The sequence below is a fragment of the Ambystoma mexicanum genome, chromosome 4p, assembly GCF_040938575.1.
Source record: "Ambystoma mexicanum isolate Mex_15411 chromosome 4p, UKY_AmexF1_1, whole genome shotgun sequence".
NCBI classification, from domain to species: domain Eukaryota; kingdom Metazoa; phylum Chordata; class Amphibia; order Caudata; family Ambystomatidae; genus Ambystoma; species Ambystoma mexicanum.
In genome coordinates, this window is record NC_090927.1 from 680,514,484 (window position 1) to 680,538,275 (window position 23,792).

The 23,792-nt window shown below is 44.0% G+C and overlaps 1 protein-coding gene across 13 annotated transcripts in view; it reads left to right on the forward strand.

Moving 5' to 3' along the window:
• The window catches only part of RIMS1 (regulating synaptic membrane exocytosis 1), a 1,643,460-nt gene that overhangs the window by 372,733 nt on the left and 1,246,935 nt on the right, over positions 1-23,792 (forward strand). For 9 of the 13 annotated variants that reach the window (XM_069606225.1, XM_069606239.1, XM_069606242.1 and 6 more), the window contains exons 2-3: positions 10,669-10,710; positions 12,280-12,493. In XM_069606225.1, the coding sequence (XP_069462326.1) occupies positions 10,669-10,710; positions 12,280-12,493 (256 nt within the window). The remainder of the gene's footprint in view (positions 1-10,668; positions 10,711-12,279; positions 12,494-23,792) is intronic. The other 4 variants (XM_069606227.1, XM_069606228.1, XM_069606240.1 and 1 more) reach the window with 1 other exon arrangement.

A 23,792-nucleotide genomic window follows, 5' to 3' on the forward strand; every position in this document is an offset into this window, starting at 1 on the left:
CTAAACTTAGGATCACACTTCTGCATAGTACAGTGAATGACTTTAGTCTTTGATGGATTAACTTTCAAAGTGTGTACCCTTGCGAAATTAGACAAGGCATTGAGCAAGCTCTGTAAGCCTTTCTGTGTGCTGTCAAATGGAAGGAAGTTGTCGGCGTAAGCAAGCCACATCACTATAAGATTTCCACTCTTAGGGCTTGCAAAGCCAATGCCAACACACACTCTCCCACATCAGACATGTACAAGTTGAAGAAGCAGGGTGCTAACACACAACCCTGCCTCACCCCTTGCAAGGTATGCTTTGGGAGAGGAGACCTTGTGTAACGCTCACCTGATTCCCACGGAGGCGCAGGTCTGGCTTCGAGTGCTGATGCTTCTTCAATGGTGAAGCGCAGGACTCTGAAGATGGACAGGAAGGGCCCTCTACTCTGGCTTCTCCGGCTCGCAGGAATATTCCCCTGTGCGTGAAAAGGGAGTATTACCTACTGACTGAGTTATGCTCAAGCCTCCCACTCTCTTCCAACCCTCCACGATACCCTTCCACGATTCCCCGTGAAGTCTCACCTTAGGGTCTGAAAGGACGAGCTCTCCATCCTGCTTCTGACGCAGGGGCGCGTTGAACCCAGTTACTTCACTGGATTGAGGTTGGATGGGAGTTCAGGTAAGCTTGATTATACTGGTAAGGCGCTGTGAAAGTTCTGTTGCAAGTTCAAAAGTTCAAGCTTTAAATAATAATGTTCATTGTCTTTTTTCAGGTGATGAATGAAGATTCCTTTGGAGACTTCTTGCAACAAAGCGCTGATGTTGATGTCTTTTCCCCATAGGGGCCGGGGTTCGGAATGCTGGAGATATGGCGCCGACCCGAAGTGAAACGTGCAGTTCCAGCAAAGATCTGGTAAGTCCTAGATGAGCGCTCAGGTAATGTTTTTTGCATTCGCTCATCTAATGTCTTTGTCTTTTTTCCCCATAGGGGCCGGGGTCCTGCTTGGAAGCAGCAAGACCCGAAATGAAATGGGAATGACCCAACAGGTAAGTCTTAGAAGGAAACTGAGCTTTTCTTATTCCCTTCCTTCTCTCACCTCTTATTCTTGTCTTTTTCTCTAGGCTCTGGGAAGTGGCTGTGGATCCGGATGATCGCTGCTGAAGATGGAGGAACCCAGGAAAGGTGAGTGAAATGCAGCGCTGCAGCGATCGTAACGAAATGCTTTTAAAAATGATGTCTTCCCTTTCAGAATCGTCGGTGATGTCTCCGTGGTGCAGATTAGCTGGTAGGTCTCTTGTCTCCCTTTGCAGGTGACCCAGGATGCTGACAGGTGTGGCTGAAGTCCAGATGCAGGAGCTGACACGGTGAGCGTCCAGCTGCGAGGAGCAGAACAACGCGAAGCGTGAGTTGCTGATCGGGTGTGGTTTAAATAGCTTTGGAAGAAGTTCCAAGTGTGTATCCTTCCTCCGATCAGGTATGTATCCTTCCCCGACCACACCCGGGTGGAAAGTAGTCCCACAGGTAAAGTAGTTCCTATTCAGGCCTCAAGAGGGCCTGGATGTGGCAGCATGGTCTGCATCAGGTAAGTGCACATTAAAACACTTGAACACGTCTAGCTTTATGAGCCTGGCGCCTAAGGCGCCAGGACAGAGGTCCAACATGAGCCTGGCGCCTAAAGCGCCAGGACTCTGTCCAAAGGGCCCCAGCTTGGGCCCGCTGGCACTCCCCTGGGGGAAATGATGCCTGCCTCTGGGGTTGCTGGGTCGGACCTGGCTCCTTGGAGGTAGGCATCATAACAGTACACCCCCTCAAGGCCCCTCCCAAGGTTCTTCCCTCCGGGGGTTTGGGCTTGTTCGGAAATCTCCGGTGAAACCTTTGTACTAATCGAGGTGCGTGGACATGGTTACTAGGCTCCCACGATCTCTCCTGAGGTCCATATCCCTTCCAGTCAACAAGATAGAAGAGTTTCGACTTTACCACCTTGGAGTCTAAAATGTCTTTAACTTCGAATTCTAATTCCCCTTCAATTTGAACTGGATCTGGAGGCTTGGACAATCGGGTTCCTGGTTGTACAGGCTTCAAAAGTGATGCATGAAAAACTGGATGAATACGCATGTTGGACGGTAGATCCTGTTTAAAGGCCACTGGGTTGATTATAGCTTTGATGGGATAAGGTCCTATGAATCTGGGATTGAAGGTTCGCGGGCCCTTGAGGGGTAAATGTTTAGTTGCTTGCCATACCTGGTCTCCTACTTGGTAAGGAAGAGTTTTACTTCGGTGCAAATCAGCGTTTTCTTTATACTTTTTCTTGGCTTGCTGTAAATGAGTTGCAGCTTCTTTGAAGGCTCGGGTTATTGTGGAATGCAGATGATTTACTGCGGGCATTTGCAGGGTCAGAGGTGGATCTAGATCAGAGGTCCGAGGATGGTGACCATACAAAGTATAAAAGGGGGTTTGTCCGGTTCCAGAATGCACTGAATTGTTGTATGCATATTCTGCGATCCAAAGGATGCCTTTCCAATTTAACTCGGATTGGTGTAACATGCACCGAAGATATTGCTCGAGAGTCTGATTGGTTCTCTCGGTTTGTCCGTCGGTCTGGGGGTGGTGGCTGGTGGATAACCGCACATCTATTTGTGCTAGTTGGCAACACTTCTTCCAAAAATGTGAGATAAATTGACTTCCACGATCCGAGACTAAAATGGAACGGAAACCATGTATGCGAACTATATTCTTCAGGAATTCCTTGGCCAAGGTGGAAGCTGAAGGCAAACCCTTTAAAGGGATAAAGTGGGCCATTTTGGAGAATAGGTCCACAATTACAAGGATTGTGTTGTAACCAGCACAAGGAGGCAGATCTGTTATAAAGTCCATTGACAGGGTGTGCCATGGTGCCGGTGGAATATCCAAGGGTTGAAGTAGGCCGGCTGGCTTTTTCCTTTGAGCCTTGTTTTGGGCGCAAATTCCACAAGACAATACAAAAGACTTTATGTCTTTTCTCCAAGAAGGCCACCAGAAGTGGCGTTTGATTTTTTCCTCCGTTTTCGCGATACCAGGGTGTCCTTCCATTAAAGATTCATGATGATGGGCAATAACAAGTTCTTGCAAATCTTTACTTGGCAGAAACAACCGCTCCTGGAAGTAGGGTAAGTCATCCTTAACGGTGTAATGAGGACCCTTTTGACTCCATTCCAGTAAGGTTGAAGAGTCTAGAAGTTGTTTTACTTGCGTTTGGATATCCTCAATAGATTGCAATGAAGTTAAGCCTAAGATTCTTTGCTCAGGTATGATGGGCACAGGTTCTAAGCTCGAATTAGGTTCTTCCATGCCAATCTGGGATAAGGCGTCTGCTTTTCCATTCTTGCAGCCAGGGCGATAGGTAATTACAAAATCAAATTCCGCAAAGAATAGAGCCCATCGGAGTTGTCGTGAAGATTGAGCTTTGGCCGTCTTTAAATATTGTAAGTTTCTGTGGTCCGTAATTACGGTGATGGTGTGTCTTGCCCCGAGAAGGTAGTGACGCCAAGCCTTGAAAGCAGACTTGATGGCCAGTAACTCTTTATCGGTAATTGCGTAGTTGATTTCAGGAGGAGAACATTTTCTGGACCAAAAGGCCACTGGGTGTAGTTGGTTAGTTTTTGGGTCTCTTTGCGACAGGACAGCTCCCATGGCCGAACTGGAAGCATCGGTTTCCACTATGTACGGGAGATCTGGGTGCGGGTGCTTCAATACAGGTGCAGAGGTGAATTTGGTTTTCAGGTCCTGGAAGGCTTGTTCGGCCTCAAGAGTCCATTTGAAGCGTTTGTTTTTCTTTAGGAGAGCGGTGATGGGTTGGACTGTTCGGGAAAATTCCGGGATGAATCTTCGATAGAAATTGGCAAAGCCGAGCATGCTCTGAACTCCCTTCACCGAGCTTGGAGATGGCCATTTGAGGATGGCGTCCACCTTTCGCGAGTCCATTCGGACTCCTTGAGGTGTCAGGATGAATCCGAGAAACTCAACTTCTGTGGTATGAAAAACACATTTTTCGAGTTTTGCAAATAGTCTGTGCTGGCGCAGTTTCTCAAGAACTGCCCTAACATGTTTTCTGTGATCTGATTCTGAAGAAGAGTACACCAGGATGTCGTCAATGTAAACAATGACGCAGACATCGATAAGTTCCCGAAGAACATCATTCATAAAGTACTGAAAGGCGGCAGGTGCATTGCACAAACCGAAGGGCATCACCTGATATTCGAAGAGCCCAAATTTGGTGCGGAATGCAGTCTTCCATTCGTCGCCTTCTTTTATGCGCACCAGGTGATAAGCTCCTCGGAGATCTAACTTGGTGTACACACAAGCGTCTTTCACCTGGTCGATAAGCTCAGGGATCAAGGGCAGAGGATAACGATTCTTAATCGTTATTTGATTTAGGGCGCGATAGTCTATACACGTTCTAAGGTCGCCTTCTTTTTTTGGCACGAAGAACAGAGCTGAAGAGACAGGAGACTTGGACGGGCGAATAAAACCATTGGCTAGGTACTGATCTCAATACTGACGCAAATGCAGGTTCTCAGGTTCCGTAAGAGCATAAATCCTACTACAAGGTAGTTGAGCATTGGGTACCAGATCGATCTGGCAATCATAAGACCGATGGGGAGGTAACGTGTTAGCCTGTTCTTTCTGAAAAACGTCTTGGAATTCTTGGTATTCTGACGGTAGCTGTACAGGGGAGGAAGTTGCTGTGGCTAGACCCATAGCTGGATTTCTTGGATAACAAGTTGGTTCACAATCAGGAAAACTTATCTTCTTTGCTCGCCAGTCAATTCTGGGATTATGTGTTTCTAACCAAGGAATTCCAAGAATTACTTGAAATTGTGGGGCCTTGATCACATCAAACACGATTGCTTCCCGATGTCCATCCTGACCCACCAGTGTCACTTCAACAGTGGAATGCGTTACAGGCCCTGAGGCTATTTCGGTTCCATCTACTGTAGTAATGACATCTTGGGTTACTTTCGGGCGGAGAGGAAGCTTAATCCTGGAAGCCAATTCACGGTCTATGTAATTTCCAATAGCTCCACTGTCGATGTATGCTTTTATAGCATACAACTGCTGAGGCTGTTTTGGGTCCACGAGCACCATTGGCATGACGAAATGCGAGGTCAAAGAGTTAGTTTTCAAGCTCGGCAAGCGGACCCCTACGCTTGCCGGGCTAGGTCGTTTCCCGAATCAGGTGTCACTAATTCGTTATCTCCCCTGGGGGAAATGATGCCTGCCTCTGGGGTTGCTGGGTCGGACCTGGCTCCTTGGAGGTAGGCATCATGACACCTTGATGATTCAAACCAATACATACATTTCACCCTTGATAGAGACCACAAACAAGCTGTAACAGTCCCTCTGCAATGCCCCATCTGTGTAATTTAGCACAAAGGAGTAATCTATCGACATCGTCAGATGCTGCCAACAAATCAGTACTTGCTAGAAAAATTGAGTCATATTTCGCCAACCACACCTGATTCGTAGTACAATTCAGTACAAAGCCATTCAATGACGTGCCCGTCTGCCATTTAGTAATTCTACTGACCGATGTTCGCCAATCCTCCAGATGCTCCAAAAGCAGGGCCGCAAAAACCTTGCTGTCGGCATCCAGGATTGCAATGCATTGGTAGTTCTTGGTGTCCGATTTACTCCCCTTTTTGAAGACTGGCACTATATGCGCAGTAGACCATCTATTGGGGAAGCTGAATGTCGAGGAAATCTGTTAGAAACAATGGACGAAATTTCAGCCCACATATGGGGGTCTCCCTTGAATAGGTGATTGGATAACTTATTGGGACCTGCCGCCTGAGAGGAGTTAATTCAGTGAATGATTTCCTCTATCCCATCAGGGGAAACAGAAAGCTTCGAGGTTTGATCAAAGGCTGATCACAATTACCACATAAGTCACCCTCCCCAGAGTTGGCAAATACAGCTGAGTAATAAAATAGCCATAATTCTTCAGGAATTGGATTGGCCTCCCGTCCTGATGAAAGATTCCTGGGATCATTAAGCAAATGCCAGAATGTTTGGGTATTCGTATTGGCAAGGGCTTGAAGCATTTTTCGGCTTCCCTTTCACTTCTGGTGGCACGGTAGGACTTCAACCAATTCTTATACAACTGCCTGTCTTTGTTAATAGACACCATTGTTGCTTTCACTGATAGTGTAGATTATTATATGTGCTCACATGTGTAGTTTTCTTGTTGCGACCTCTATATCATTGAGGTGCACATGATTACACAACGCCACCCTGGCAGAGGCACCAGATCTAAGCAAACAGGTATCTATTAAATCCCCAACAGAGCTTTCAAAATTCTCAGTCGAGAAACAATCATTCCACTCTCCATCATTAATAGGCGGTGATGTTGGTAACTTTGGCTCTGATGCTCTGTCACACACAGAATCTGCTCCCCGAGTAATGCCCAGTTGACAAAACTCCTCGCCCTGAGCTAGGGGCAGAGAAGGAGTAATTTGTGGTGAAGCGGCTTGAAAGCAGTTTTCAATGGAGAAGGAGGCAGGGGTAAACTAAGTGCCTGAAGAATGTCATAGTCAGGAATTTGAGCAGGTTTAGTTAAAGTGGGATGGAGCATTCCTTTCCCACCACGAAGAAAGTGCATAGGTGGTAAAAAGTGGTAAAGGCAAATCAAGTTGTTAAAACATCTTGTGATTTAAATATTTGCTTATGGCAATTAAAGCATATTCATGAGTGCCAAATGGCAAAGAAAGTCAAATGTAATTAAAAAAAGAGACAGAGACCACCTTACTGCCTGCCCAACTATAACAACACTTAGCCGCACTCCTGATCGCACATGCTATTGCACTGCGGGTGAGCTCTTGTAATATTCCAAAAGAAAGATTAAGGTCCAATTATGGCTGCTGTATGCAAAGACATTTGCCTGGTGATGTCATACCTAGAGAGCTTTATCTGCAGGAATTTGGAAGGTGAAGGAAATGTGAGTGGCCTAAGAAATACCAAGGTGGTGTAACCCCCCCTATTGCTGGTCACTTCCCTCCAGAGCCACTCTAACCCCACCAAGTCCTTGTCTGCCCTCCTTCAAAGAACCCACAGCAATTGCCATCCTCGCAGGATCTCTTCACCTCACTGATGAGGCCCAACAAGGCTGAAACACGTGTATGGGGTTGCTGTTGGTACTCTTGTTCAGAGAGGAATTGCCATAGCATTTTGGTGCTGGACTGCCTATGTGGGCGGGACAAAGACTGATATGCAAATGGATATTTCCCATCTGTGAAAGGTACAGTGAGCAAAACACATGTGCTGCAAACTCTCATCTCAGAACATGTTATCATGCCATGTTCTTTCTGGAGAGGAGCACCTGCTACCTATTTTGACAATAAAAATAACACAGAAATGTTTTGGCCAATATAATTGTACATTCCCGAAGGCAATCATGTCAAAACTAGACATGGCTTTTATTTAGATATCCTTCTGCCACCAGTCCCTGATATCGCAAATCTATATTATTTGGATCAGGGCTGCCCACGGTTAAAGACAATCCCCGCAGTTTGGGACTTTGGGTTTGTGACAGAATGCCATCTGCAAGGGTGAAATAGCCTGAGTTTTTAAAACATTTTTTTCAAATAAAATGCTGGAGGTACTACAAGGCAGATGCGGAGGGATGACGGTAGACAGGCTCAGCAGAGTTACATGTTTAACTATACTTTTTCAGCATGGAACATTATAAAAGTGAGGTCTGATTAGCAGATCTTAATTTTAAAGTCAGAATTACCAGCAAATGATTATATTAAAAATCTAGAAAGCTCGTGCTCGTCCACCTTCACTGATGGCATTCTGCCACAATGTATATTCTAGAACAAACAATACATAGTTCATTCAAGGTAGCAGAATAACTGCATATCTATTGTTTGGCACTGAATTGTACAAATGTTTGCTTCATCTGTCCTGCAACAACATTGTGCTACAGATTCATGGCTCAGGTGGTGAGCCCAAATGTTTCCAAACGTTTAGTGCTTTGGGTTTCCTACTCACCATCATTATAGTGTATGCATAGTTTTTTGGTATTCATTCCTCTTCTTAGAGTTGTGCATTGGGGATAAGTGTAGTTTCATGTGTAGTTTCCTGTTATTTTTTACTTGCGTGGATATATGGTAAGAAGTAATCTACTAGAGTTAAACACTGATGACAAATTGGATGTTCAAAAATACTTCAAATAGGCACAAGGCTTGAACCATCTACCGTTGTCACTATAATCCTTCACAAGATACCAGGGAACAAGGCATATATGAATAACCAGGAGCCTCTAAAGGGAGTTTGTGGGTGATGGCAGCCAACCGTTCCTCCCAGGCAAGGAAACAAGTGGCTGTCCCTGCCATGGGAATCACAGATTCTGGTTCTTATTACTAGGAAATCTCCCCGCACCCAAGTAGCGTAGTCTGTGGTGTTTAGAGGGTTGCCTGGTTCTTCCCAATGTTTTGGTCCCAGGACCTGCTTTTTGTCTAGAGCGCGCAGCCACTCAGTCAAACATAGGCACAAGCTGATGGTGTGTATGCGCACCTGATCACTGCTTTTCGGAGGTTTCAAAGTCCAGGCCACAACATGTTTGGTTTTCAGGGTAGCCCTCATTTGGTTTATGGACTTTTCAACGAAAACATTTCATTGAAAACAAAATCCATCGAAGGAAATGCATTGAATGTAAATGCACCGAATTACTATCTTTTACATGTAAAAAGTACATATCCATCGAAACTTGTCCATCGAATATAGGAATGAACAAGTGTCGATGGATATTTACTTTTAAATGTAAAAGATAGCATTTCCATGCATTTATTTTACACGTTAAAACGTTACATGGAGTTGTACAGTGCTGAAAACTTCAAAGTATTTTGGCACTGGCCATCTTCATGTAACGTTTTAGTGTTTATTATTTAATGGGGGGGTACTGCCCCAACCCCCAAGGGCACCTCCCTAACCCTAACCCTAACCCTAACCAGCCCTAACCCTGACCCAACTCTAACTCGAACACTAATTCTAACCCTTGCCCTAACCTTAACCCTATTTCTAACCCTTGCCCTAACCTTAACCCTAAGCCTAAAATCCATCGAAAGCCATCGAATTATATTCAATGAAAATGCATTTCGGTGGAAAGTATTTTCAACTAATAAAATTCGATGGAAATTAGTTTGATGAATTCATTTTTGATGGAAAGTCCAGATACCCCCTCATGTATATTCATGAGATCAATGTACATACAAGGGTTATAAATGCATGCAGATTTATTTCAGGAGTGGAATAAGGGATATCCTGAAAATTAGACACATTAGCCAACTGTGTGTCTGGGCCCCCTGGGGGGTGCCCAAAGGGTGTCCACGTGGGGACGGGAGGCTCTTCCAAAAGGGAGTATAGTGACTGATTTTAATAGAAAATATAAGCAGAAATTACATCTTTGGTGGCCCAGAGGCAATATTTTTACTCGGGAGGGGGGCTCTGTATACAAAGGGTTGATTACCATAGAGTTAGACAGCCCCCCCCCCCAACTGATCCCTGCCGGGAGGACACTGCAGTTGCTTCAGATGTGCAGATGTGAGGTGCCGTTCCTGCTCAAAGAAGCTCTGCCTCCTTTCCTTGATTTGGTAACCCATATTCTGCTCCATTACCAATGCCTTCCATCTCCATCACTCACTGTCTTTTCTTCCCTAATCAATTCCCAATAGAGTTCTTGACCCCCACAATAGAAATGCTATTATACTCTCCCATGTGGCACCAATCAGTGCACCTGAGCCACTGAGAGTACTTCAACTGTGTCGTTGATATATCTTCTGCCCCTGATTCTCCAGGTGCATTTACTAGACTATTAGGGCACATCAATACCCTTCGAGAGATACCAGACTAATGCTCCGGGACCTTCTGCCGCCGCACAATAATCTTTCTTTTAATTGTCTGGTGCATGAATTATACCCTCCGGGTAGCATATTACATTCATTTAGTTGTTCTTGTGAGGCATACCTAGCACTAGCTGAAAACAGAAATAAAGTAACAGAACTCTGCATATCCCGGCATCGAAACATCTCATCATTGCAAGAGGAGGTTAAGGTTAGAACTAAAGTAGTGGCCGGGAAGACAGATCACAAGTTCCCTCTAGAATTGAGCATGCGTGCACTTGGCAAGTTTGAATCCCATCAAACCTCATCACACTGAGGCTTGTAAATTGACCATCATCAAATTTGGTAATAATAACAGCTATAACAATTACAACGTTTAGAAGCCGAAGGCATTCTCCAAGAAGTGCTATATGAAAACTTTATATTATATAGTATTCTAATATGCTTCGAGGGACATGAATACCATTCTGTAGTGCAGTCTGTTGCAAGCGAAGTCTGCCAAGCGCGATAAACAATTCTTTCTGGAACTCGCATTTGTTTTTTGGTGGTTTAGCATCTACTTTTTACATAGGTTTTACATTGATGTCTTCCATGGGGAGGGGTCTACCGAGTTACAACTCGGGACATCCCTAGAGACTTGTTCTGCACCTTTTTAAATCGGTTAATATGGTTTCAGATGTTGGAGAGTAGGGATAAGGTAATTTATGATTGAGAGTAATCTAGGCACTCTGGAAGGATACTCAATATTCTGTATTTCAGCATTCTTATTCCCTTGTGTGATTCTAAATGTAACTTGTCCTTTTTCTAGCTTGCCTCTCTTGTTATCTACTGGGCCCGATGGGTGTACACCGTAAGTTTGGCCAAATACTGTGATTTTCTGTCTTTTGAGGCAATACATACTGTTCCCTGCTTAAAAACTAACACCTCTCTGCACCTTGCCCTTGAAAGCAATAAACTGCTGTTTCTGTTGCATCCACGTGGGTGCAATCATTGCCAGTGCTCTGTGCATGCTCCCTTCCTAACCTCTGTCTTCCACATGTATTATTCAGCCTGTAAAACATTTCATTAATCGGCTGGGGACCTACTAACCGCTTTAATAAGCAAATGGTAAAATGTTGCGGCAAAAGTATTTTGAGTTCTTTGTAAGGGTTACATCATTGGTCAACAGTGGAGAACAACACAGTTAGGAAACAACCATAACAGCCCAGCACAACACAATTTTGACCCACACTAAATTGTGTTTTTGGAAAGGAAAGGAGTCAGAGGATTTTCTGACACCCTACCCTTGTTTGTGGATTGTAAGGCACTGTCTGTGAGCCACGCATCCTCGCATCCCACCACAGAAATCCCAGCTGGCCATTGTTCGGCTGATGCCTACAGTCTGCTTGCAGGAAAACATCGGCAACCGTGCCCCTTCCAATCTTACATGCCGATTGTCTTCATACTTTTGGACACCGTACAACGATACCAAACACAGACAGGGATTGTGAAACTGAAGGCAAGGGCTTCATTGCCCGGATACTCATTTCCAATGGGATTTACACAACTTGTCATTACGTTTTGAGTAGTTCTCCCACACTTTGCTTGATGTGTAGCTAAAGGTTTTGCGTTACCCACTTAAATGCCATGAAGTGCCAATCAGCATACCAGTATCAATTACTCTTTACATAATTGGGTATAAAGCCTACACTACATTTTCCCTGAGCACACGTTTTTTCATTCAAGGGGGTCGGTGGGAATCTGTACATGGCTACAGTAATTTACTCTGTGTTTTGCCGTTTCTGACTGGCTTCATGTTTCTGACTCTATGGTTTGGATGGGGGAACAGGTTGGAAAATGCTCTTAACATGTTGCCAAATGTATTCAATGTAGCCTGTCCACTTAGGTTTCCAAACCAGCCAATTCCAGACACATTATTTCCTCTCTACAGAGAAAACGTAGAGCTTTAAGGAATGTCCAAAAAATAGGATTCCCAAACAGATGAGTAGGTTAGAAAATGTCGTATTGGAGTGGAGGAGCCAATAAGCTTCCAAGTAGGGCTTCTTAAAAAAAAAAAAAAAACACTAATTGGATGAACATTTTATGTTGTAAGAATAGATGCACAAATGGGAATTATAATGAATTATAATTGGTTATTCATAATGCACTTAATACCCAGAGGTTTCTAAGCACGGACCCGGGGATCGAACCTGTGTCGTCAGCACGTTGCCCCTGGGCCATCCTCCCGAGATTTGGGAAGTGATTAGGATGAAAATTGCATGAGGGGATGTCATCTCAAGAATGACCATGAATCAAATATCGACCATGACAAATTAAGTTGCACTTTTTAAAAACATTTTTAAAGAGAGATTCTGAATGAGCCTACCTACCTTCTTGGTTGCTTTGCACGCCTAAACATATGTCATTTTTCTATCTGCAGGAGATTGCATCAACAGTTTGAAAGCTATAAAGAGCAAATTAGAACTATTGGGGAAGAGACCCGGCGTTACCCAGGAGAGCACAAGGATGACGCTCCAACGTGTGGAATATGCCACAAAACAAAATTTGCAGATGGTTGTGGACATTTGTGCTCGTACTGCCGGACAAAATTTTGTGCACGATGTGGAGGCCGAGTTTCGCTACGATCAAACAACGTAAGTTGTAGCTTTGCTGTCATGCACTAACATACACATTCGGTGCATTTTCATTTATCGTTGGTGAACTAACCAAACATAGCAAATGCCTAGACTACAAAGATTTGGGACTGCCTCGATGTGCGCATGACTGTACATATCTATGCGAATAACAGTGAGGGATAAATAAAATTGAAGAGGAGTTGGAAATGCCGGAGTTCATTTGTAATCGGGAGAAAATGATGATTTTTAATGTATTTTGTTTATATAAACTTTTTTATAGATGTGTGACAATTACGAGTTTGGTGATCTTCAGGTGATAAATCGGCCAAAATACTGCCAAACTCAGTTGCCGTCACCGCTACGTGATCCTCTGGAGTTATCAGGGGATTACAAGAGATGGTAATTCCCCATTTTCAGAGTCCATAGGAATCCATGGCAATTTTCATTAGATTTACAGCTGGCTGAATTACTGCACGGTAAATCCACTGATTTTTGTATGTAAAGTGGAGTATTTAAATACTTTTTTGGAAAATTGGTGGATTTGGCCTCTCGGCAATTCCGCCCACTGCAAATTCGCCAAAAATTATAATATTTGGCTCTGCAGAAAAAGAGGCGCTAACAGAATTAAAGCCACTCTTTTCCCACACCCCAAACTTGTAATGAGGCCCATATGCCATTTGAGCAAAGTCACACATGCGACAGGGTGACCCAGTCCAGTAGCTATCAGTAAAAGTTCACTTCCAAGTCCGATCCATAACAGCAAAGCTTCCTGGGTATGCAAATTGGCCCAAACGCAAGCCATTTTGTGCCAGGTTTTTGTCTTTTTCTTTGTATAACAGGACAGTGCTATGTTATACATAGTTTCATCAACCCACACAGACTGTTCCCAAGACTGCAGAAACCTGCACTCCAGTTTCATCCTTAGCAAGCACCAGCAAAGTTATGGTGGTTTTCAAAGGGCTTGAAAAAACCTCTTCAACACAAAAAGTGAAAGTAGAATAAGCCATTTGAGCAAAGTCACGCATGCCCCAATGCTCCAGCCATGTGGCTGTCGGGCTATACTGTGCTGATGATCTCTAATAAGGGTTACAGACGTGGAAAGCTAGTCTGATGTCAGTCATGTGCTGAACAAAGAGTTCCATGTGATAATATCCCTACAAAAATGTCGCCAAAACATGGCTGTGGTTTTCAGGGACATTATCACATTGAACATGCAGGGGATACCACTGCAACCCTGAAAACCTATTTATTTTCAATGGGAGCGGGGGACAACCCCACAGTCTCTGCTCCCCTTCACCCCATACATATGGTCACCATATCTAAAGGTGCCACAGCCTTTTCCCAGCGACCATATGTATGGCGACCATATATATATGGGGATAATATTACTGCATACTGAACATACATAAAATACAGAGCATTACAGAAATCAACTAATCAAGCAATTAAAAACAATATGCTACATGAGGCAGAAAACAAAACAGTCTTGCGACTGTTAAAATAACGTAACATCATTTGCTCATGCTGATGTAATGCAGAGTGTTCAAAGTTTTGAAAGCCAAACCTGCAAAGAACTCGGGGTTGTTCAATTTCTTAAATAGAGGGTTTTCCACTGGTAATAAAGTGTTGCCAAGAATTCATCTTTATCTTTCCAAAATCCTAGTACTCATTGCCAGAAACTAATGAGTTCACAACTGGATAGTTGGGTCAGTCTGCGAGGAATGGGTTGATGTGTTTAAAGCACTTCCGCCCGCAACAGGTCAAGTAGCGTTTGCCACTGTCTGTCTTGGGAGGGAGCAGGGAAGAAAGCCAGAACCGCTTTGTCTGAGTTGAGGCAAGATAAAAGGAAGGGCACAACTTTGGTGGGCAGGTATTCTTGAGGTATTAGAGGGTGTAGTATCCTCAAGGTGAAGGTTAACTTAATTCAGGATTGCTTGAACATGTGCTTGTAGTTTCAGTTTCTGGTCCAGAATGAAGCATATCCGGTTTGTCTGAAATGCCCAGGCAGGAGTTCCTCAGGCAGTTTATCAAGTCAAGGTAGATTAGGCAAATGACGGGGCCTGCCCATAATCCACTGGGGCTTCATATTTGCAGTGTTAATGGTGAAGCAATCCTAGAGCATCCAGTCTCCATCTCAACCAGGCATTGCCTCAGAAAGTCTTTCATGGGCGATGACACATGTAGATAGATCACCCAGTGGCTTCCTCTATAGGTGTAATAGAATGGTCACAACAGCCATCTCTCTGTAACTTCTTTTAGAACCATATCTATACCAATCTATTTCCGGCTTTTGACAGTAACTCATGGATGCCTGTTTGGCAGCAGTCTGGCATATTTATCAGAATTCTGAACTGGCTCCCGAATCGTAGGAATTAGCGTTCCATTAATAGTAATCTTCTGATGGTTCCGAGAACAAAGATTTCTCCGGTTACTAAGTGTGCTTTCTTCTCTGCGACTCTAAGACTTTGGGACACCTTGTCCCCTGACCTAAGAGACATTGGGGGTCATTAGCAGTCTGCCGGTCCAGGAATAAGGGTGCCGGTAGCAATGTACTAGCACCCTTTCCGGACCGGCAGACAACAACTGTACCTGCCAGGCGCAACGGTCCTGGTAGGCACAGTTGCCATGGAAGCATTGGCACCATTAGCAACTGTGCCGGTGCTTCCGAGTCCCCATTCCCATGGCATCCTATTGGACCCCATGGGAATGGGGACCAACATTTTCCGCCGCCTGATATCCCGGGCCACTAGGACTTGTAATTTCCTGGTGGCACCGGGATGTCAGGCAGTAGAAAGGGTGTTACAGTCCGGTGGCAACCCGCCGGTAGCATCAGCGCGCTAACGCAGGGCTTGCAATGACCCCCATTGTTTCGTTCGCTATTTTTAAACCATCTCTGCAAACCCATTTCTTTGAATAAGGCTTCTTCTTTGGTCTTCTTCTTTGGTCCTGTTTACCATTTCTATTACAGCTTATGATGTTTTTCTACTCTGCGCCCCTATGCCTACAGGCCTGCTCCTTGGCATGATATAGATAATGGCGCAATATAAATAATATAATGTAATATGAAGATTCTCAAGCAAGAGATGTTGTGCCCAATTTGGATTGTGAGATTAGGGGTGTTGCCCATCATGTTCACTCTGCATATATCTGGAGTCAAAATATTCAATGAAAGAGGAATAAACTGACCACGAAATATGCACACATTTAACAGTTCTATTTGCCCTGTCACAATTTCAATAAGCAAGAGATAGCAACTCATATTTATTTATTTATTTATTTATTTAATTGTTTTTTTTGTAGCGTGCCTAATACCGTACCTGAGGGCTGAGTTTGAGTAGATAAAAAGAAGAACCTTTATTTCTTTCATGACTGACTTTGCCCGGTGGAACATTAAAAGAGGAGCCTCCATTCCCATCATATAAGTATTTTGGAATAAAATGGGAAAGCACACTGCTTTTTAAAACGCCCTCTTCTGTAAAACTAATGATGAATTCGGATTATGGCTGGCTCCTGAACAACACTTTTGGGTCGTAGAGAAGCCTTTGTCCACAGTTTCAGTCAAAATTGAATTTGGACACCCAAAATCTAGTATAATATTGCTAACCATCTAAACCATGTGCCATCTTTATTGTACTTTCACCAACATATCAGGGATCGAAATTAGGATTTGATGAACCTGAGCTAAAAACAGCTCCTGCATGTCATGCTTCACCTGGCAGGCATTGAGTTACCCCTGGGCAGCAGAAGCTTATGCATTGTGCGCTGAATATCTTCAGTGCCTTGTAAACGGGGCCTTTATTATCCTTTGTACACATTCCCAGACATACAGAGTTAACATCGCATATGAATGTTTGCACACCATCAGTTGGCTAGGGAGTCAGAAATGGCCCCTGGTAGCTGATGGCGGCCAGCTAAGCAGTCTCTCCTGGGGTACAAATGGGAGCTAAGTAGCTCCCTGATCCCAGCAATGTCACACACTGTACATGCACTGGTAGCCTGGTCTCTCTATTTCCTCCTGGCACATACAGCTGCAGTGCAATGGGCACACATGGCCCTCAGACATGGCTGATGAAAAGAATAACCAGAGGCGTCTCTGGAACAGCCTTTGATCTTTTCACTCACGTGGTATGGCTGAAAGGCTCAGGCCTAGTAGTATAGTTACCCTACTCAGCTGTGTAATGACATGCCAATTAGTAGGGGGTTGTAGAGGAGGTCCCAAATGCAGCCCGCACTCCAACCGTCCATTTTGAAGTACCAGGAACGTTCACACCGATATATGTGACGTATGATCAGCAAATAAACCAGCAGAGAGCCGCAGTGGGGCTCTGTCCAGTACCTATCAGAAGAACGATGCCTATTGAAGTACCAGTACCGAGGAAGCCATGGACAGTAAGGTACCCATTGAGAAAGCCATATCAACAAATGAGACGAACCGAAGCTCGCCTGCATACAGTCCCTGAAGAAACCAAAAAGGTCCTCATGGAAGACGAATGGTGACATCACAAGAACCCGGACTGACTCACCTATAGAAGAAATGACGACCAGAGAATGACATAAAGAGATGAAATGCCATGCATAAGGATATCGTGAACTTAGAGTATGAAGGCAATGTTAAATGAAAGAAGCTTAAGCTGTAAGCATGGCAAAGATATTTGACCAGTTTACACGTGTACATATGCTTGGAACCGCAAGAAAACTAAGAGAATCGTGTAGCTTGCTATGCTTAGTAGAGGGATAGTGCGGCAAGCCCATATACATATCTTCCTCTAATAAAGCACTTTATATGAAGTATTCTTCCACTTTGCACAAAAAGCAGAATCAACAAAATTACTAAGGCCATTCGAGAAAGGTTTCACAGTCAACGAAATCAGGAGCTGAGCAGCTGAAACGAAACTCAGCAGAGGCAACTCATGCCTAGGGAACCAAGGTCGTATCCATCAAAATGAATGAGCAGTAGCTACAATTAACTGAAGCAAGGACTAGAATATACTGCTTTGAAAGGGCAAGATAAGAAGGCGAAGGCAGGTGGTGGGTGAACATAAAATCAAATACACGAATTGTTGAAGGAAAGGCAAATCCACGGTGTCCGAATCACGTGACCAGCCTAACGAACAGAAGCAAGACCCCCACACCTACGCATGGCTGTGAGCCAGGAGAAGATATCTAGGCAGAAGATGCAGTCTCGAGGCCAACCACAGCGAAATAATTGACACCTACCACTAAAGTGATGATTGATTGAAGGAAGGCCGGGTGAGGTGAGGGGTACCCTGTACCTGGCTGACCATTCTGTGTGCTGCTAAGCAAAGTGAAAAAGTATGCATGGGGTTGGTGCCAACCCAATCACAGTGGACCAAGTAATTTAGGGTCCTATAGTTAGTAGAACCAGTGGGATGTCCTACTTTTAGTGACGTCTCTAGTAGTCATTTTGAAGGAAGGACTTAGATGCCCACCTGACAGTGTTTTCCCAATCCCCTCACTCCGTTACCATATACAGATATAGTACCTATTGTAAAGTTACAATTTCCTAACCAATAGAATTGCATTGCAACTTTTGAGTGTTACACGTCGATGATGACGAGTTTTCAGTATAAATTCTTTATTTTTCATGAAGTTCGTTGGAGTTGAAGCGAGAAGGAAGATTGCACTATTGCTGATATTCATAACTCCCTGTTTTTTGTACTTGTCATTAAACGGACTGCCTTTGCCAAACCGTTGAGTTGTCCTTATTGATTGGTGTTGAAGTAATGAATCTGCACCCCCATCCATCTCACGGGTGCCGCTATCTTGCCGGGTCTCGGAGCACAGAGTTATAAAATGTTGAAGCACCACTCACAACATTACAGAATCTTTGGTGAAAGTTTGCCAAGCAACAGGTGCCACAATGCACAGTCTAGGTGCAATGCAGTTTTCTATGTGCCGTCAAACTGAATCAAATGCAACTCTTGTCACATGGGGAACACTCTCCAATATTCCAAAATTCTCATTAAAATATCTTTTCCCTATACAAAACCCCTATTCTCACTTGGAAATCTATTAGAACTCTCTAAAGAGTCAGCAGATTGACAAATGCTATATTGTTAATAATAGTTTGTCTTGTCAATTTTCTAATCTTTGTAAAAACCTTCCCAAGAGCAAATGTCTTTGCTTTGTGGTATTACTTTAAATCAAGAGTATTGAATCCTGCCATTGTGCAGACCTTTATCATGTACTGACACTACATTGTTCAAAAAGAGACATTGTAGATTAACGGTATCTTATTTTAAACAAGGGTTTGGGTTGGCTCTACCGGAAGCAGGGTTGTTGGAATGTGTATGTTGAAGATAAATATCACTTCTAAAAGTGTCTATCAGAATGTTTGGCTTGTAAAACATACAACATTACCATTGTATATCTTTTTGTTAACAACACCAAGTTGAAGGCTTACTCTCTTTAGGGGTGATGGAAGGTTTACAACAGGCACAAGGCAAAACAGTTATGAGATCAAAGTTAATAACCAGACGCAGAATATTCAAGAAGTATTAAAGAAGTAGCACAATGGTTTCAACTAGTTATCAGTAAGATATCGTAGGAACAAAAGAAAGCAATCAGGATAAAACATATTGGCCCTCATTACGACCCTGGCGGAAATCGTGGTGCAATATGCACCATGGAGCACGGCGGAAAGCTGCCGATACCGCCATGGGGGTTGGCGGATTTACCGCCCCATTCCGACCTTGGCGGGGCGGTAAATCCCCATTCCCCATTTTACCCTTCCCCATTCCCATTTTTGCCCCATAGGGTATAATGGGAGTGGGGAAGGCGTTAATTACGCCACCGTAAAATACGGTGGCGTAATTAACAACAAGGTCCCGTAGCGCCATGGATTTCTCCGCCCGGAAAAACCAGGCGGAAAACGCTCCATGGCGCTAGGGGAACTCGTAGTAGGGCGGACGGGTCCGCCGCGAATACCGCTGGCGTAGACCCACTCCGCCAGGGTCGTAATGAGGGCCATTGTTGAGGTTAAATAGGAATGAGAGATAGTAACCGAGTATCAAGATTTATTACCAAGGCCTATTAAGTATATCTTGATAAGAAGTTCAGGAAATCTTGTTCGTATCAAGATGGGACATTCTAGCAGGGCCAGGTCAAAAAGGGAGGTGAATTCTGAGTGGATGTGGGTGGTGTGCACTGGCCGCCATGTAGCTAATGTTTAGCCAGCTTTTCAGTACATACACGTAGGAGTAGGTTGCAGGCAGTGTCCAACAGAGTATGTGAACTTGACATGTTCAGATAAGCTCAAGTAGGTGTGACTGTGAATATGTCTTGAGGTGAGGGATACAGAAAGTCAGAGTTCAAATCTGTGTTGGAGATCTACAGATCAATGTGGCAGTTTCTCTTGTGTTATTCTCACGATGATCCTTTTTGTGGAAGATGATGCAAAATGATGATTCCAGAACTATACTTGGTGCCTACATATGTACAATGATGCCACATGGACTCCTGGTTATAACTGTGTTTCGGGCACAGTTCCTTAAGGTAACTGACCCATGGCCTCCTGGAGTGTTTGTTTCATAGAGACTTAACCCGAAAACCACAACTTTGTTGTCAGGGCTGGGAGGATAACTCTGGTAATGCGTTTGTCTTGGAAGCAAGACAACAGAGAGCAACACTTGTTTGAATCTTGGTCCCACGCCTAGAGACTGGTCTTCGGTGTTATAAAAGATTAATTAATTCATTAATTTGTATGACAAATCTTTCCTATGCTTCTAATTAGAGAGCAGGAATTCTACAGATAAACAAGGAATTTGCCTTTCTCATAATGGACCCACTTGTGAAACATTATGCAAACTCGATCACAAAAAAGATATTGACTGGTGATGGTTGATAGGTCCAGTGGGAGATTGTCAAAATGCTTAGTATCATTATAGTGGGCGATTGTGATGAGATACATTGTCCTGCTTTTCTGATGTCTGATTACCTTTGGGATGTCTAGACCCTCAATCTCCTCTTTCACCAGATCCTCCCATGTGTATCATGGCACCCAAAAGGGATAAACGGCCAAACTCAGCAGAGTTCAGGCTGTACAATTAGTGGGGGTTGCAACATTAAACTTGTATGCACTTCCTCTCGGTTGAATTTTTGAATATTCGTTGCAGGATTTTTACAGAATTATTGAATATCTGTTACAGGATTGAATTTTGATTTACTCTGAAAGCAGAGCAAACCAGAGCATGGATATGACTCCAATTTATTTGAGCCCTGCATGACAGAATAATTTTCTTTGCAAATATTTTATATCTATGTTCCAAGGAGGTGATTTGGCATGTGGCTGCAGTCCTTGAAGGACTCACTGTGTCCAATTCATGCCATACCAGGAGAAAGAGGAGTCTTAAGTGGCAGAAATGAGTCAAGCACAGATTGGCCGGAGAACTGTTGTTATTGCCAGAGACTAATGGTTAAATGGCGCGATATGCATGAGAGTCTACATTGTTCCACCATGCACCAGGGTCAGGTCTAAAAGAGAATTCAAAATGATAGCAGGCCATTTTCTTAACTGCATGCAGGGGCTGCATTTTCCTTCAAGTGGGATCAGAGGTATTCAGCGGCTACCAGTACACCCACCTATCCAAAAGTGGTGAGGTCACAAGAGCGAAGTCACTGAAGGATCACTACAAACCCTCAGCAGCAATCAATGTCTGAACACCAGAGCAGGGCAATGAGAGGGGAGCCTAAAGGATGTAGATACCTAAATGGGTAAGCTGCAAGGCACCTGACCCTTAATCGTGAGTGTGGATGAAATCTTGAGACTGTGCAGTGTTGAGACCTTGAATCTGTGAAGCACTGAGCCCTTAAACATGAGTAGGGCTGAGAACTTGAGCCTGTGACCCTGAGGGGTGCAGAGTATGTCAAACCTGAGAAGTAGTGAACCCTTTATCCTGAGATATGTGGAAGTCTCAATCTGAGAAATTATGAAGACTTGATTTTGAGGGATACGAAAAACTCAGACCTTAGAAGCAGCAAGAACTTGAGCCTGTTGGAAGCCAAACTTCAAATTGAAGAAGGTCTGAACATTTAATCCTGGCATTTGTGGAAGTCTCAAACTTGAGAAATACCGAAAACTTCAAACTGATTGAAATGAAAATCTCAAACCTTAGAAGATGTGTAACTGCTAAATGATATGGTCAATGGATAGATATGATATGATGATATGATATGGCATTTATAACGCGCCTATACACAAGTGTTTCAGGGCTCGACAGATAAGGTACTGGTGGTAGCAGCAAAGCACATCCTGAAGTTGTGGAAAACCAGAATAAAGCCATAGGTAGACAATTGGTTCACTGATGCGCAGATGTTGTCAGACTTTGAGAAACTTATTTGGAACTCTGGATGCCTTTTAATAATGTGTATGCTGCGTAGGAGTTCTATTGCATCGCGCAAGATTTAAGTTGAGGGTGAGAATTCTGGGTGGTGCAAGTGATTGAATGAAGGTATGTGTGTGCTTCTGTACGTGCGTGTCATTTTATTTTTTATTTTTTTGTTTTGTTTTTTCTTCTTTTTATATTTTTGTCTCATGTTTTGTTGGGTTTATGATTAGGATATATTTGTTTTGAAAAGGATTGCATCACATTGTTTTTGTTACCGTTGGATTATGATATTGTTTATTTAGGAATTCTTAGGGGGGTTAGTATGTTCATTGGGTTATACTGGGGGTAATTTGGATCCTGAGTGTTGCTCAATTGATCATATTCATTGTTTGTTTTGATTTCCGTGTTTGATAATTGTAAAACTTGTAAATAAAGAGTATACAAAAAAAGTAGTGAGGAAACCTTTTGTTTAAGAGGTGTGTAAACTGTGTACCTGAAAAGTGGCAAACCGTTGATCCTGAACCGTGTGGACGCCTCAAACCTGATGAATGATGAACAGTTGATTTTGGGCAAAACAGTAAGCTAAAGCCTTAGACGTGGCAAAACCCTGAGCCTGTGGGAACTGAGAGCACAAATACTGAAATAAATAAATGATACACGTAAGTGGCACCCAGTTAATGAAAAGCCCATCACACCCAGAGTAGACCAGCAAATTATGCTGGTAAGTAGACCCCACACCCCTTTTGGAACTAGTGTCTCCAATCTGTCCTCTTTTAGGAGGACAAGGTAACTGCAGCCCAAGACAAGAAGGGAAGGTGAAGGCGAGCGTCCCCCAGATAGCACGATCCTCCCCACAATGAGAGACTGTACTGGACTCTCCCAAGATGGGAATAAGACTAGGACAAAGTGCGGGTGAGCTTAAATGGGAGTTTATCAATCAGAATAGGGCATGCAAAGGACTCTGCTAACTCAGAGAGCGCTCTTTCTGACAATAGCAAAGACAGGCGTATATATTTACAAAAAGCGTCACCAGAACCTAAATGCTATAGGGGGCACAAGTTTGTGGGGATTGGGTGGCGACGACTAACTATAGGTGTTGCTGCGATGTGGTTTGCCGTGGTTGGAGGACGTCACTGGTTACCCTCGTGGGTTGGGCTGGGCCTGGCAGGTCATCTGGGCTCATCCGGGCGGTGTTGTTGTGTCAGCCGTGACCAGTGTTAGTGATGAACGTCTTTCCTGGTTTTCTGCCCTAAGGCCACGCACACCGCAGTCATTCAACATTGCAATATTATCTTCTCCGGTAAATCTTCCAATAGGTTATTCTACAGGTTAATGCAACACAGGAGGAATGCACCTAGAGTGGGGTCTTTTGGTGATACATCAATACATAGTTACCATCGTCCTGTTGACCGGGTATCATAGGTCGCGAGGTTGGGTCTCACGGCCTGTCCGTGTTATCATGTCTCGTTAGAAGTCATTATAAATGTGTTCCTGTAGTGTTGCCATAATATTGGGTGTCCTACTTTTACAGGGGCCATTAACCCAGGGTGAGCCGGTGGGTCGTGGAGCCTAAGAAAGGGCGCCTTTAGATCTGTGTCTTAAGGCCGGGCTTTACTGCTGGGTTGAAAATAATTCAGGTGGCAGGCCGTGGCCTTGGGTGCTGCGGGGGGAATGTGAATGTTTGAAGCGGCTCCAGCCGAATTGGGGAGGTGGAGCAGAGCAGCACAGGCCTCTGCTTTTTCGTCTGGCAGGCTTCACTGGGAGGAAGGGGGAATGGCCTTGCATGTGCTCACAAAGGTATTTTCCTCGTGTGTTGCAGTTTTAAGTGGAAGAAACATAATCATTCACATAATATACAATGCTCATTGAGCCTCTTCAAAGCTTATGTTTTTGACATTATTAGTGCCTTTCACATGGCCGTTTCAAACACGTTACCTATACGTTAACAGGGTAATTCATAGAATTTCGCA